A 16869-nucleotide genomic window follows, 5' to 3' on the forward strand; every position below is an offset into this window, starting at 1 on the left:
GAGGAAAGATTTATTATATTTATATGAACCTAGTCCCCATATAGAGATTGCATTTGATCTTTTAATGGCTCATGTCATACAAAGAAAAGAAACTCGGCTACTGAACCCACAGATTGGTGGCTATTTTACCGAAGCCCAATCTTACCAAACTTTTGTTTCTATTTCTGCCAGCTTGTTACATGCATCCAGACCCTTTCATACAGCTCAGCCATGTCTGGCTCCCTTACCACCCCTGCCAGAGAAAGGAGGTAAAGTGCGCTTTGGTCTGGTCCCTGAAGAATTTTTCCAGTTCCTGTACCCCAAAACAGGAGTCACGGGTAGGTGTGGTATTTTAATATGTTTGTTCTACACATCTGACTGTTTTTGTTAAGAATTATTAGGAAAGGGATGGTAAATTAGATCAAGTACTATAATGCCTCTGTATCGCTCCAGGGTGCGACCTTACCATGAGTGTTGTGTTCAGTTCTGGTCGCCATATCTCAAAAAAGATATAGCAGAACTAGAAAAGGTTCAAAGAACAGCGACCAAAACGATAAAGGAGATGGAACTCCTCTCATGAGGAGAGGCTAAATAGGTTAGGACTCTTCAGCTTGGAAAACACAATTACAATCTAGGTCTCAACTCTATAATTAGTTACACATTATATTACAAATTACTCACTAGTAACTGTTTAACATTTTAAAATATATTTCTTTATTAATAGATCAATACAATTTTCCTAAAATAAAATCCATTCCCTTAACCCATAGTTATTAACCAATCCATTTAAAACCAAACAATTCTCCACAATACTCTTTCAATACACATTCAAATAGCATATATCTGGCAATCTTTTACATCAATGTGTGATCATAGCTCTTTAGTCATGTGTTAATCCACTGCTCCAGAGCAGTGGCGTAGCCAAGGGTGGGCTTGGGTGGGCCCAGTCCCACCCACTTTGGGTTCAGGCCCACCCAGTAGCAGCATACCTATGATGTGGCTGGCAGGGATCCCCAAGCCCCACCAGCCGAAAACTCCCAACAAGTGCCCCTCCTGCATACCTTGTAAGTAGCAGATCTTCGCCTGCAGTGAGCAGTGACATACATACTGCTCGCACCGGCCCCACAGCCTTCCCTCTGATGTATTTCTGCCTAGGCAGAAACAGGAAGTTGCATCAGAGGGAAGGGTGTGGGGCCAACATGAGCAGTGTGTATTAGTTGCTGCTCGCTGCTGGTGAAAATCTGCTATTTAAAAGGTATATGGGAGAGGGGGGATGTTTGAGAGACCATATGACATGCAGGCGAGAGAAGGAGAGACCAAATCACCTGTGGGACGGGGCGAGGTTCTTCTGCCCACCCATCTTGGGCCCAGGCCCACCCAAAATTGGGTGTCTGGCTACGCCCCTGCTCCAGAGTCTCCCACAAGATTCAGCCTTGCTTCAAATCAGACTCATTGAATCGCCAACTTGTAAAATAGTTCTGTCCTTTTTTCCAACAAACCATTGTAACGTTAGTGATAAATCTTGAACAACCATTGATGATGTCAGTCAGCAACATCCAAAACTGTCCATTTTCACCATTAGCAGTATCATGTGTTCCAGATATATATATTTTTTGAAAATGTAGTTACATTTGTATTAGAGTTTCAATCTCTCCAATTCTTATAGTATTCCACCGTACGACCAGGACCCAACATGCTCATGTTTCGCTATAAAAGCGTCATCAGGGGTCTTGAATTTGGCTCATCCAGGTGGTGGGGTAGTCAAATATCAGCGATGCGGTGGTGAGCTGGAACTGCATATGCGTTTGGGAGAGCAGTTCCAGCTCACCACCGCATCGCTGGAACTCACTGCGGAGGATGTGGTAACAGCAGTTAGCATATCTGAATTAAAAAAAAAAAACGGTTTGGCTACTTGTGGAGTGAGAGGGGAAGGGGTTATTTGTTCTGAACTGGTAAAGGGGTATGGATCACCATGAAGAAACAACATATGTACTCCAGGCCTTGGATAGTGCGTCATTGAGAGTTTGGTAGTTTGGGAGGGGGAAAGGGGGAGTGTCTTTTTGTGTAAAGAAATTGCCAATTTCTACTGAGGTATTGCTGGTTATAAGGTTGTGACAATCATTGATATACAGGTATAACTCCTTTTCGCTATTTTTTTTTTTCTATATTTTGGTCCTAATAAAAAAAAAGTTTTGGACAAGTTCCTGGAGGAAAAGTACATAGTCTGCTATTGAGCTAGACATGGGAGAAGCCACTGCTTGCTCTGGAATTGGCAGCATGCAATATTGCCACTATTTGGGTTTCTGCCAGGTATTTGTAACCTGGATTGGCCACTATTGGTCTGACCCAGTACGGCTATTCTTATGTTTGCTGACTCCAGTGATCATGATTTTTTTCATACAATGTATATACAGTGGATTAATAGTTATATCACATGGTCTTGGACTGGAGAACTGGGCATCCAGATTGCGAATTAAATTTAATGTGGAGAAAGTGATGTACATTGAGAAGAATAGCCCAAATTATAGGTACATGATGCTAGGTTCCATGTGAAGAGTCACCACCCAAGAAAACAACTCTAGGTGTTGACCTGGACAATAGTTGAAATCTTGTGCGGTGTGTGTGGCAGCAGCTAAAAAAGCAAATAATGTTAGGAATTATTAGGAAAGGAATAGAGAATGAAACAAAGATGATTATAATGCCTCTGTATCGCTCCATAGTTAGACCTCAACTTGAGTATTATTTATTTGTCGCATTTGTATCCCACATTTTCCCACCCATTTGCAGGCTCAATGTGGCTTACATAGTACCGTCATGGCGATCACTAATTCCGGTATGAGAAATACAGGGTGGTGTTGCGTTAAGGTCCATGAGTGACAGAGTAAATTAGGTAATCAAGGAGGGAGAGTTAAGTTTTGTCCAGTTCTGGTATAGATTTCGTTGTGTTGCAGGGTTCAGGTGTTTAAGTTGGATCGTTATGGTATGCCTTTTTGAACAAGTTTCAGGAAGTTTGTTAGGTCGTGCATTGTTTTCATGACGATTGGTAGTGCATTCCATAGTTGTGTGCTTATAGTAACATAGTAGATGACGGCAGAAAAAGACCTGCATGGTCCATCCAGTCTGCCCAACAAGATAAACTCATATGCGCTACGTTTTGTGTATACCCTACCTTGATTTGTACCTGTCCTCTTCAGGGCACAGACCGTATAAGTCTGCCCAGCACTATCCCCGCCTCCCAACCACCAGCCCCACCTTCCACCAACGGCTCTGCCACCCAATCTCGGCTAAGCTCCTGAGGATCCATTCCTTCTGAACAGGATTCCTTTATGTTTATCCCATGCATGTTTGAACAAGCATGTTGCGTGCTTATGTAGGAGAATTTATATTCTAGTCCTTTGCAGCTTGGGTAGTGGATTTAGGTATGTTCGTGTTGATCTTTTTGTGTGTATTATGTGCAGTTGTGATCGTCGCAACTCAAAAGAGATATAGAAACTTATTTTTAAAGCACTTAGACTTACAAATTTCCATTATAAGTCTAAGGGTCCTGTTTACTAAGGTGCGGTAGTGTTTTTAGCACGCCTATACTTAGTGTGTGTGCTAACCATGTAGGCGCCTATAGGGATATTGTAGGCACATACACGGTTAATGTGCATTAAACAACGTGCCTATAATGCTGCTTAGTAAACGGCCCTAAGTGCTTTGAAAATGAGCCCCATAGCGGAATTAGAAAATGTGCAAAGAAGGGTGACTAGAATGAGTAAGAGGATTGGATTCCTCAGGTGAGGAGTATTGTGTTCAGTTTTGGAGGCCATATCTTGCTAAGGATGTAAAAAGAATTGAAGCGGTGCAAAGAAAAGCTACGAGAATGGTATGGGATTTGCGTTACAAGACGTATGAGGAGAGACTTGCTGACATGAACATGTATACCCTGGAGGAAAGGAGAAACAGGGGTGATATGATACAGACGTTCAAATATTTGAAAGGTATTAATCCGCAAACGAACCTTTTCTGTAGATGGGAAGGCGGTAGGAATAGAGGGCATGAAATGAGATTGAAGGGGGGCAGACTCAAGAAAAATGTCAGGAAGTATTTTTTCACGGAGAGGGTGGTGGATGCTTGGAATGCCCTCCCGCGGGAGGTGGTGGAGAGGAAAACAGTAACAGAATTCAAACATGCGTGGGATAAACATAAAGGAATCCTGTTCAGAAGGAATGGATCCTCAGAAGCTTAGTGGAGATTGGGTGGCAGAGCTGGTGGTGGGAGGCGGGGTTAGTGGTTGGGAGGCGGGGCTAGTGCTGGGCAGACTTCTACGGTCTGTGCCCTGAAATGGCAGATACAAATCAAGGTCAGGTATACACATAAAGTAGCACATATGAGTTTATCTTGTTGGGCAGACTGGATGGACCGTGCAGGTGTTTCTCTTTCGTCATCTACTATGTTACTATGTGAGGAAAGGCTTAAGAGGTCAGGGCTCTTTGGCTTAGAGAAGATACGGGTGAAGGGGGATATGATAGAGATCTACAGAATCTTGAATGGAGTAAAGCAGGTAAACATGAATCAATTGTCTACTCTTTCAAAAACTATGAAGGCAATGAGACCCACCATAAAGTTACATAGTAGTAGTTTTAAAACTATTTGTCCATAAACAGTTATTAAAGTAGACCTGGGGAAAGCTACTGCGTACCTTTGGGGTCATTAGCGTGGAATCTTGCTACAGTTTGGGATTCTTCCTGGTGCTTGTGACCTCGATTGGCTACTATTGCAAGGAGGATACTGGGCTAAATGGACCTTTGGTCTGACCCAGTATGCCAGTTTTTCAGTAGTTTTCATCCGATTATGTTTAAAAATATGTATTTGTTCTCTTTTCAAATCTATTTTTAGCATTATATAAAGTGGTTGGGCCATGTCCGTATGTATATAGTCAATCTCTTACTCTTTGCGGATGATACTAAACTCTGCAACAGGGTGGACACCCTGGAGGGTGTGGATGACACGAGGAAGGACCTAGCGAAGCTAGAAGAATGGACCGATATTTGGCAACTAAAGTTTAATCCCAAAGAATGCAGGGTCATGCACTTGGGTTGCAAAAATCCGAGGGAATAGTACAGTATAGGGGGTGAAGTGCTTCAGTATGCAAAGGAAGAGCGGGACGGGGCTGATTGTGTCTGATGACCTTAAAGCTTTCAAACAGGTAGAAAAAGCGATGGCCAAAGCCAGAAGGATGCTTGGGTGCATAAAGAGAGGCATGACCAGCAGGAAAAAGGAGGTGATAGTGCCGTTGTATAAGTCTCTGGTGAGGCCTCATTTGGAGTACTGCGTGCAGTTCTGGAGACCGCACCTACGGAAAGATATAAACAGGATGGAGTCAGTCCAGAGGGCGGCTATGAAATTAGTAAGCGGTCTTGAATGCAAAAATTATAGGGACAGGCATATGAACCTCAACATGTATACGCTGGGAGAGAGGAGACATGATAGAAACGTTTAAATATCTCAAGGGCATTTATGTACAGGAAGAGAGCCTTTTCCAAATGAAGGAGAGCTCTGGAATGAGGGGGCATATGACAAAGTTAAGAGGAAATAGGCTTAGGAGTAACCTAAGGAAGTACTATTTCACAGAAAGGGTGGTGGAGGCGTGGAATGGCCTCCCGGTGGAGTCGAGGACTGTTTCAGAATTTAAAAAGGCATGGGATAAGCATGTGGGATCGCTTACGAACAGGAAGAATTAGGGGTTACATAGGATGGGCAGACTGGATGGGTCATTTTACCTTTATCTGCCTTCATGTTTCTGTGTTTCTTACTGTATTACTCTGAATGCGTGATATGAAAAAAGAATCCTATAATGTGGTGGGTTTTTCTTTTTTTTTTTAATTCTTCCCACTTCAGGTCCTTATGTGCTAGGCACCGGTCTCCTGCTCTACTTCTTATCCAAGGAAATCTACGTTGTTAACCATGAAACCATTGCAGGCGCCTGCATTATTGGTGTTATCATTTATGGAATTAAGAAGTTTGGGCCTCAAGTAGCAGCTTTTGCTGATAAGCTGAATGAGGTAAGGAAAATAGGACCTTCTCTAGCTGTAATCCTCAAGTCAGACTGAAAAGAGATTTGGCAGATCGTATGGACGTCGTCCGCACGTGTTGCAGTTTGTGTACGTCTTTGTCATTTTTGAACAGTTGCTCAACCAAACCTAGCTTGGAGCTTTTTATCATGGTGAAGCCACTGAACCGCTTTACTTGTTAAACTTGGAGTGCCATGGCGGTTACAGGAGGGGGGGGGGGGGGCAGAGTTCTTTGCCGAAATCCATAAAAACCATCAACAACCACCTAACTTTCAGGAAATCACTTAAGACCGTGTTATTTGGAAACGCTTATCCCAAGGACTCAGCATGTGTCTCCACTGTTGGATGCGCATCAATTAATAGAGAGAATTTTGGACACGCTCCCCTTTCCACCTCTCTCCTGGTTTTCCTACTCCTTCTTCCTCCCCATTATCTCTTGTGTAGGTTTTTCTGCTGTATTAGCTTCTTTTTACCGCATTGGCGTCTGCCTCTGTGGTGCAGTGTAAGCCACATTGAGCCTGACGCTGTTGGGAAACTGTGGGGTACAAATGAGATAATAAATAAATAATATTTTGACACTTGTACTTACTCTACATATAGTGCTGTATATTTTGCTATGTCTCTTTTTCTGTGATAGCATCTAGTACTCGTAGGTACAAGTCGTATAACTGGAAAACACTGATGTGCTTCTTTCTTTTGTCCGTTTCAGTCCATCATAGCGCAATGCATTTATTTTATTTATTTTACATTTGTATCCCACATTTTCCCACATATTTGCAAGCTCAATGTGGCTTACATAGTACCGTGAAGGCATTCGCCAAGTCCGGTACGGGATAAGTACAAAATGTTGTATTGGGATAGGGAAGATAAGATTCAATCAAGTTGGGTTTGAGGTAAAAGGGTTTGTTAATGTCCAGTACGATCTTTGATAGTGAAGTGTTGCAGGGTTGAGTCATTTAAGTTGGGTCAGTCGGATATGCCTTTCCGAATAGGTGAGTCTTTACTAATTTTCTGAATTTTAGGTGATCGTAAGTTGTTTTCACCACTTGTGGCAGTGCGTTCCACAGGCGCGTGCTTATGTAAGAGAAGTTGGACGCATTTTTCCACCCTGGTAGCTTTGTGGTGCCATGCTAAGGCTTGTGTTAGTATCCTGCTGTATTTATTATGTCAAGGTCAAACATTCAGCTCAGGGGCAAATGTAGAATTTGAAACACCTTTAGTTTCAGATTTGTATAATCGGTGGTGCTATTCGTTTTGAGCAGCGCCGCTGAATTTTCAGTATAACTTGCAACATCCGATGTAGGCTTTTAAAGTTCTGTGTCTTAGTGGTACACATCAATAGTGGCTATCATTTTTACACTGAGTACTGAATTTACCGCTTACGTTTTAAGTGCGATTGAAACTTGACCTCATTGGGGTTTGTTTGTTTGTTTTTTTTGGCTTGACCAACAAGAGCCAAAACAAAGGGGAAGCAATTTTTCTCCTAAGTTCCTTCTGTTGATTAATTTCAGGAAAAGCGTGCGAATGCTCAGGAAACGAAAGACTGTGCCATGGAGAGCATTGAGCAAGCCATCGAGGGAGAGAAGAAGGAGCAGTGGCGAGTGGAAGGCCGCCATTTTCTGTTTGATGCCAAGAGGGTACATTTATTCAGTTGATTCCCTGGCAGTTGAAGGGAAAGGGCATGGGGCATTTCAGCCTGGCCCGTTCGTTGGCTGGGCTTCATTCTAACTTTTAACACAGTTGGGTACATTTACTGGTGCAAAATGGATCTTAAACAATCCTAAACATTTTTTTTTTAATAGTATACTGTTCCAGTAGTTGGATTGTTCCAGACTTTGAGCCGACACTTAAAGAGCCAACACTTAATACGTACATAGCTCTAAATAATTAGCAAAGCTGAACGTATACGCTGACTAGTGACCGTGTTGGCACTATCCGGAAAGACTTAAGCCTGCTTTTGAGTAGCTGCGTGTCTTACAGTTGAGCAGGCCTGAATCTATCCGGATAGCAGCTGAAAAGCACTCTTCCTTCACCTGGCCTCTTTTCCACAGAGAGGTTGTCTGTAATTTGGGTACTAGAAGGTCTCAACCATTGTGCTGGTCTGACAGAAAGCAGAACCTGCAAAAATTCCTCTTTACTAAAACTCAGTTGGGCCGATAGTTAAAGGGAATTAATGCACTGGCCATTAAGTGACCAACGCATAACTCTCCCAGCCAGATATTTTTATAAGTTATCCAGATAATGTCTAGCTACTGAAATTGCAGAACGGTTTATTATATAGAAAAGAGGCCAGGCGAAGGAAGAGTGCTTTTCAGCTGCTATCCGGATAGATTCAGGCCTGCTCAAAAGCAGGCTTAAGTCTTTCCGGATAGTGCCAACACGGTCATTAGTCAGCGTATACGCTCAGCTTTGCTAATTATCTGGATAGCAGAGCTGAACATATGTACGTATTAAGTGTTGGCACTTTAAGTGTCAGCTCAAAGTCTGGAACAGTACACTATTAAAAAAAAATGTTTAGGATTGTTTAAGATCCATTTTGCACCAGTAAATGAACCCAATTGTGTTAAAAGTATATGAAATCCATGACCCCCCCCCCCCCCCCCCCCCCCATCCTTATATGCTATCTTGGATACTGCTTGTACTTTTGATGTGATTTTGGTCATGGGAAGAGCCTTTGATAGGATCTAACTGCTACCACCACTGCATTTCCTAAGATATTAAAGAGCAATTAACAGTTCTCAAGCCATATTTTCCTGTTCACTTTTTTTTTAGAACAATATATTGATGCTGCTTGAAACCAATTACCGGGAAAGGCTGCTTAATGTCTACCATGAGGTGAAAAAGCGTTTGGACTATCAGATTGACCTGCAGCATTTGAAACGGCGCAAGGAGCAAGATCACATGATAAACTGGGTGGAGAAGAGCGTTATTCAGAGTATCACGGCACAGCAGGTACTGGAGAAAATGTGTATGTCTGTAGAAATAACGTAAGCCACGGCCTCCCTCTTCATAGTTTATATTTCTCTTCCGTTGCACTGTCATGCTGTTGGCATTCATCGTATGTTTTCTTTTGTCCACTCTTAGAAGTTTTGCCACATATTAGGTCTCGAGGCAGAGCTACAGGTTATGGCTCCTAGAATTTTGAGTGTGACCAAAAAATGTTGTCATTGGCTGAGGCACCTGTCACTTCTCGCCAAAAAGGCTGTCCTAAGTAGCAAAACCTGGAGTTTGGAAATAAGAGCCAGTATTCATCAGGACAGTGCTTCTGAACCACCAGTTAATGGTAGTTTCCCTAAAAAGACATGTTTCTACTATTTGACGTTCACATATTTGAAAGGTATTAATCCGCAAACGAACCTTTTCCGGAGAAGGGAAGGCGGTAGAACGAGAGGACATGAAATGAGATTGAAGGGGGGGCAGACTCAAGAAAAATGTCAGGAAGTATTTTTTCACGGAGAGAGTGGTGGATACTTGGAATGCCCTCCCGAGAGAGGTGGTGGACATGAAAACAGTAATGGAATTCAAACATGCGTGGGATAAACAAAGGAACCCTGTTCAGAAGGAATGGATCCTCAGAAGCTTAGCCGAGATTGGGTGGCAGAGCCGGTGGGGGGAGGCGGGGCTAGTGGTTGGGAGGCGGGGCTGGTGCTGGGCAGACATCAACGGTCTGTGCCCTGAAAATGGCAGATACAAATCAAGGTAAGGTATACACAAAAAGTAGCACATATGAGTTTATCTTGTTGGGCAGACTGGATGGACCATGTAGGTCTTTTTCTGCCGTCATCTACTATGTTACTATGTCTGACCCAGTATGACTTTTATGTCCTTCTGGCTATTCAGTATGACGGAAGTGTTGTTGCTGTAAACACCAACACCAGACACAGCTGGGAATCAGCAAAAGATCACTTTTGATATCCTAGCCAAGCAGACTGGGTGAGCCAAATGGGCCTTTTATCAGTCAAAATCGGTTATGTAGCATGTACAAGCCTTAGACGTGAAGAAACAGCAGTACTTTCTATCCATCTATCAACCTATGAAAGGGTTATGTAATACTAATATCAAAATATAAGTTAATATTAAAGCGTTCAAAAAAAAAAAAAAAAAAGCACATTCATTTTCTTACTTCATAACAACGGTACAGCCAACTGAATAGCCAGAAGAACATAAGACTAGCCATATTGGGTCAGACCAGTGGTCCATCTAGCCTAGCATTCTGCTTTCAATAGTGGACAATCCAGGTCACAAGTACCTGGCAGAAACTCTAGTAGTAACATGTCTTTTTAAGGAACTACCGTTAACTGGGGCTGGTTTTGGGATTTTTCAGACTTTTTATTCCCCTCCCTCCCCTCTTTTTAATGTGTATTATGTTAATTCAGTTTGGCTGATCCCTAGGTTGAACTGTTCCTTGTCTTAAAATTAAAAAAATATTTTCAAACTTTTTAATACAGGTGTAAAATACAGGAGTGGCCTAGTGGTTAGGGTGGTGGACTTTGGTCCTGGGGAACTGAGGAAGTGAGTTCAATTCCTGGCACAGGCAGCTCCTTGTGACTCTGGGCAAGTCACTTAACCCTCCATTGCCCCATGTAAGCCGCATTGAGCCTGCCATGAGTGGGAAAGCGCAGGTTACAAATGTAACAAAAATAAAATAGATACTATTGGAGATTCTACATGGAATGTTGCTACTATTGGAGATTCTACATGGAATGTTGCTATTCCACTAGCAACATTCCATGTAGAAGGCTGCGCAGGCTTCTGTTTCTGTGAGTCTGACGTCCTGCAGGACGTCAGACTCACAGAAGCAGAAGCCTGCGCGGCCACATTGGTGATCTGCAAGGGCCGACTTCTACATGGAATGTTGCTAGTGGAATAGCGACATTCCATGTAGAATCTCAAATAGTAGCAACAGTGGAGGAGTGGCCTAGTGGTTAGGGTGGTGGACTTTGGTCCTGGGGAACTGAGGAAGTGAGTTCAATTCCTGGCACAGGCAGCTCCTTGTGACTCTGGGCAAGTCACTTAACCCTCCGTTGCCTGCCTCATTGAGCCTGCCATGAGTGGGAAAGCGTGGGGTACAAATGTAACAAAAACAAATACAAAAAAAAAAAGTCTTGAAGGTAGCTGGGGTTTGCTCTTTTTTTTTGGGGGGGGGGGGGGGGTGCAAGTGAGGGCCTGGCTCATGTCAACTTCTTAGCTTTGAGTTAGCATGTTTGTTTCTTTATGTATCAGTGTGACTATGGTCTTATGTTAATGCTATTATGTGTGTTGTCCTCATGCATGTTCTGGTGATTTTTTTTTTTTGTTTTTAATCGCAGGAGAAGGAGAGTATCGCCAAGTGTATCTCTGACCTGAAGAGGCTGTCGCAAACCGCACAGGCCAGAGCTTAACTTGGCCTTTTACTATAGGTGACTGAACACATTTTAAGATGTTTGTTAAACAAATCTATACTCTCTATGGAATGTTAATAAAAATATTTCTCACGTCCAGTCTTGTTTACTTTTTGAATGGTCGTATTCTTCCTGTACATAGCAAAATCTGTGGGAAATCTATACATTATGGGGCTAATTCTGTAAAAAAAACACTGCTTGAAGTTAAGCGCTAAGATGCTCTATCGGCAGTTTTGCTAGTGTTGTATAACTAGAAGTATTGGTACTTACTATACCGCTTAGACTGATGGGACAGGACAAAGCAGTGTAGAATCTACAGTACATATAAGGAAAAGGAACTCCATTGTTCGATAGGGACGAGCAGGGCATTCACACAACAAAGATCAAATAACAATTTAACATTAGGATAAGGGTTAGGAAGGTGAGATAGTATTGATAACACGAGCAAGGTCTGACGGGAAAGGGTAGGTGGCAAACCTTATGGGTCCGGGACTCCAAAAGCTTGTATGAAAAGCCAGGTTTTGAGCTCTGCTTTAAACCATTTCAATCAGGTGTTACTATGTAATGAGAATGGGAGATTATTCCAAATGTGCGGTGAAAGAAGGCACAGTTTCTAGTTGATTCGAGGTATGTGAATTTGAGGTTTGGAAGGATCAGACGGTGATCATTTATTTTTAAAACTTATACCCCACCTAATAAACTAGCCCTGTTTACTAAACTGCACTAAAGGCACTCTGGTGTTTTTAGCGCACGCTAAAGACACCCATAAATTCCTTCGAGTGTCTCTAGCATTTAGCGTGCGCTAATTTTAGCGCATGCTAAAAATGCTAGCGCGCTTAGTAAACAAGTCCCTTAGGGCCCTGTTTACTAAGGTGCATTAGTGTTTTTTAGCGTGCCTACACTTAGCGCTCACATGCTAATCATGTAGGCGCCTATAGGGATATTGTAGGCACGTACATGGTTAATGCGTGTTAAAAACATTAATGCACCTATAACGCTGCTTAGTAAACAGGGCCCTTAGTGGCTCACAGCAAGCGAACACACATAAAATAATTTACATATAATAAATTGATCACAGGCATGAAGTTTTTCAATAGTCCTTCATCGGTTTTAAAATAACCACAGGAACAAAAAAAATCCATTATGTTCCCTTGAAAGCCTGTAGGAAAAGATGTGTTTTTTTTTTTTTTTTTTTAAAGCCTTTTAAAACTGCAATAAGGAGGAACAAAATTGTAAAGTGATCTTGCGCAAATCACTTAACTCTCCATTGCCTCAGGTACAAACTTAGAGTGTGAGCCCTCCTGGGACAGAGAAATATCCAGAGTACCTGAATGTAACTCACCTTGAGCTACTACTGAAAAAGGTGTGAGCCAAATCTAAATTAAATAAATATATGGAATGTTGCTACTCCACTAGCAACATTCCATATAGAAGCCTGCCCTTGCAGATCACCAATGTGCGTAGGCTTCTGTTTCTGTGAGTCTGACGACGTCAGACTCACAGAAACAGAAGGCTGCGCACATTGGTGATCTGCAAGGGCAGGCTTCTACATAGAATGTTGCTAGTGGAGGAGTAGCCTAGTGGTTAGTGCAGTGGACTGATTCTGGGGAACTGGGTTTGATTTCCACTGCAGCTCCTTGTGACTCTGGGAAAGTCACTTAACCCTCCATTGCCCCTGGTACAAAATAAATACCTGAATATATGTAAACTGCTTGAAAGTAGTTGCAAAAACCTCAGAAAGGCGGTATATCAAGTCCCAGTTCCCTTTCCCTTATGACATCACAATATCAGAAGTGAGCCAAGTATTGGGCAATCAAGCCATTGTGACATCACTGATGAGGTTGGCTCTTATTGGTGGAATGAGTGGAGGCGTAGCCTAGTGGTTAGTGCAGTGGACTCTGATCCTGGGGAACTGAGTTCGATTCCCACTGCAGCTCTTTGTGACTCTGGGCAAGTCACTTAACCCTTCATTGCCCCTGGTACAAAATAAATACCTGAATATATGTAAACCACTTTGAATGTAGTTGCAAAAACCTCAGGAAGGCAGCATATCAAGTACCATTTACCTTCCCTTCAATATATAAAAAGGAGATGGGGAATTGACAACCTCTGGTGATGTGCATTGACATTGCAGTCTAATATAAAGTGTTTGCATTATATAATAAACACAGTGTTCCGTCATACTGATAATCCTGCCTGCTTACCATATTAAAAATATCAATTATAACAAACATATAAAAAAGGTATAAAATCCCTAATATATTTCACGCTAGCCTTATACATTTCAATCCCATTATAACAAAGAAAGAGAAGAGCTGAGGACCTCTGGTGGTGCACATTGAAATTGCAGTCTCAACTAAATTGAAGGAATGAATTAGTTGAATGAAAACGCAAAATTCATAGAACAACTGACAAATCAGTGTCCATATTTAAACCTCCTGGAGATAACATTTATTTTGAAAATAAATCTTTGTTCTAACTTCAAAATGGAATATCTAGTGGGCCACCTCTCCATGATTTATTCAGAACTGTCATAGCATTGCTGTTTATTGCTATTTATTTTGCTCTGTGAATATTGCACTCCAGCGAACAAAACTTAAAGTCCTCAAACTTGTGCCCTTTGGCCATCACGTTTTCAACCATTGATTTTTCTTTTATCCCTCTTTTTAAAGCACTTTTGAGCTCAATAATCCTAGTGCATAAGTACATAAGTAGTGCCATACTGGGACAGACCGAAGGTCCATCAAGCCCAACATTCTGTTTCTAACAGTGGCCAATCCAGGTCACAAATACCTGGCAAGATCCCAAAATAAGCAGTGGATTTTCCCCAAGCCCATTTTAATAATGGTCTATGCACTTTTCCTTTAGGAAGCCGTCCAAACCTTTTTAAAACCCCGCTAAGCTAACTGCTTTTACCACATTTTCTGGCAACGAATTCCAGAGTTTAATTATACGTTGAGCTCTGATTCATTTTAAATGTACAGCTTTTTAGCTTCATCACATGCCCCCTAGTCCTAGTATTTTTGGAAAGCCATCTATCATATCTCCCCTCAGCCGTCTTTTTTTCTACAGTTCTAAATACAGCTCTACGTTTAATTTTTGGTTTGTCCAACTATGATAGTATTGCCCATGGGGGTGAGGATTCTTTTAAGTTGGCCTGTTTCTTATTTAAGAATCTGCATGGATCAGCCACTCTATTCATATTTCCAGTTTGCTATTTTCTTCAATATTTAGAAGATGAAATTATGTTTATCTGTTTTCCTTTCCTTCACTTAGAGGTAAGAAATTAACTCTGGCATTTCAAGCTGCTAGACTTTGCAAGAAACTTGCTACATTTTTTTTCATCCTCCAACTCGTCTCTTATATTTTGGAAAACGGTTTAAACTGCTGTTTCAGAAGTTCAGTCTAGGAAATAGTATTTAATTTGAACAGATATCTTCTAAGAAGTTTATCTGGTTCTCTTGTTCCGTAATCCGCTTGGAAGTGAAAGGTGTTAGTGGAATATAAATTAGGTTGTTATGATATGTTATATCTTTCTGGTACAAAAGGAGTAAATTGTCCTAAACTTTTTAACATGGACTCTGTTAATATCCCCATTATCCATCAGATTAGAAGTTTGGGGGGTGCAACTTGACACTACATTGTCTTTGAAAAATCAGGTTGGAAATATAATAGCAAAGGTATTTTATAAATTAAGGATTGTACGGCTTATTAGATCACTGGTTTCTGCTGAAAACGTTTGTAAAATTGTCCAGTCTGTAGTTTGCCCATTGTTAGATTATTGTAATGGTTTGTTAATGGGGATTACCGGTATTATGCTGAAGACATTGCAGGTTGTTCAAAATGCTGTAGCTTGAATGATCAAAGGAGGTTCTTGCTATGATCATGATACTCCAATCTTGAAATCACTGCACTGGCTCCCTGTAAAATTTCGTGTTGAATTTAACATTTTATTGTTAGTTTTAAAAATATTGAATGGTAATATTTCAGCAACTCTTAGTGCCACTCTGAGATGTTATAACTGCAAAGGCCTAAAATACAAACTAATGCACGCGTCAAACTTCACCAACTTCGGCACACAGCTATGGATCGCATTGCCCCACAACTTAAAAACGATTTACGAACTAATGAACTTCCACAAACTACTGAAGACCCATCTCTTTAACAAGGCATACCACAAGGATCAACCAATGTGAATATACACAATTACTCCACATATATTCTGAACTGTCTTATAATACTTGCTTGTTATACTATTATCATGTTTCTGAGTCTGACGTCCTGCACGTTGTACATGCAAGACGTCAGACTCACAGAAACAGAACGAAGCCTTGCACTTGAACAAGAGGACCTCTGCTGGCGGGGGTTGGGGTCCCCCACCAGCAAAGGTAGGCGGCGGGGGAGGGTTGGTGCCAGGAGGTGGGGTCAAAGTTGGTGGTGGTGGTGGCAGTGGGGGGGGTGCTAAAATGTGCCCCCTCAGCTCGGGCTCTGGACTACACCCCTGGTGGTAACAAACAATTAGCAGTCAGGAGGAGTTACATGTGGATCTGCCCTACGCCCTACTCTATAACATGTACTAACATAGAAACATGACAGCAGATAAAGGCCAAATGGCCCATCCAGTCTGCCATTCCTCAGTAACCACTAGCTCCTCCTTTTCCTAAGGGATCCCACGTGCCTGTCCCAAGCTTTCTTATATTCTGACACAGTCCTTGTCTCCACGACCTCCACTGGGAGGCCATTCCACGCATCCACCACCCTTTCCATGTAAGAGTATTTTCTTAGATCTCTCCTAAGCCTATTTCCTCTTTCTTCCTTTGCTCTCTCATTCCAGCATTTTCCTTCATTTGAAGAAGGCTCAATTCCTGTACATTAATGCCACAGAGGTATTTAAACGTCTCTATCATCTGCCGTCTCTCTTCCAGCGTATACATGTTCAGGTTCATGAGCCCGTCCCTATATGTTTTATGATGGAGACCACTTATCAATTTCATAGCCGCCCTCTGGACCGACTCCATTCCTGTTTATATCTTTCTGTAGGTGCGGTCTCCAGAATTGCACGCATTATGCTGCCAAGTCTCCACAACTAGGCGAAATGGCTCTTCCTCAAACTATTTCCAGATACAGCAAAGTTTATGCAGAAGTACAAATGCTCTTTGAACCATCATAGTGACTTATTATTATTAGCATTTGTATAGCGCTACCAGACGCACGCAGTACGCTGAACACCTGACATAAAGAGAGACAGTCCCTGCTCAAAAGAGCTTACAATCTAAATAATACAGACAGACGAGACAGTTACGGGTGAGAGAAGTAAAGGTGAGAAGGAAGGAAGGGACAAGGGGGAGGGCAATTGAGTAGCGGCTAGGAGCCAAAAGCAATAGTGAAAAGGTGGGTTTTCAGCATAGATTTGAAAACAGGTAGAGATGAAGCTAGATGTATAGATACTTCTG

The 16869-nt window shown here is 42.0% G+C and overlaps 1 protein-coding gene across 2 annotated transcripts in view; it reads left to right on the forward strand.

The window, feature by feature from the left end:
- Positions 1–11515, forward strand: part of ATP5PB (ATP synthase peripheral stalk-membrane subunit b) — a 27084-nt gene extending 15569 nt beyond the window's left edge. For both annotated transcript variants that reach the window (XM_030221047.1, XM_030221046.1), the window contains 5 exons: positions 172–317; positions 5863–6026; positions 7547–7672; positions 8808–8987; positions 11345–11515. In XM_030221047.1, coding sequence (XP_030076907.1) covers positions 172–317; positions 5863–6026; positions 7547–7672; positions 8808–8987; positions 11345–11416 — 688 coding nt within the window. In that variant the 3' untranslated portion in view covers positions 11417–11515. The remainder of the gene's footprint in view (positions 1–171; positions 318–5862; positions 6027–7546; positions 7673–8807; positions 8988–11344) is intronic.
- The last annotated feature ends 5354 nt before the right edge of the window (positions 11516–16869 follow it).

This window comes from Microcaecilia unicolor, chromosome 12, assembly GCF_901765095.1.
Source record: "Microcaecilia unicolor chromosome 12, aMicUni1.1, whole genome shotgun sequence".
In the NCBI taxonomy this organism is placed as follows: Eukaryota; Metazoa; Chordata; class Amphibia; order Gymnophiona; family Siphonopidae; genus Microcaecilia; species Microcaecilia unicolor.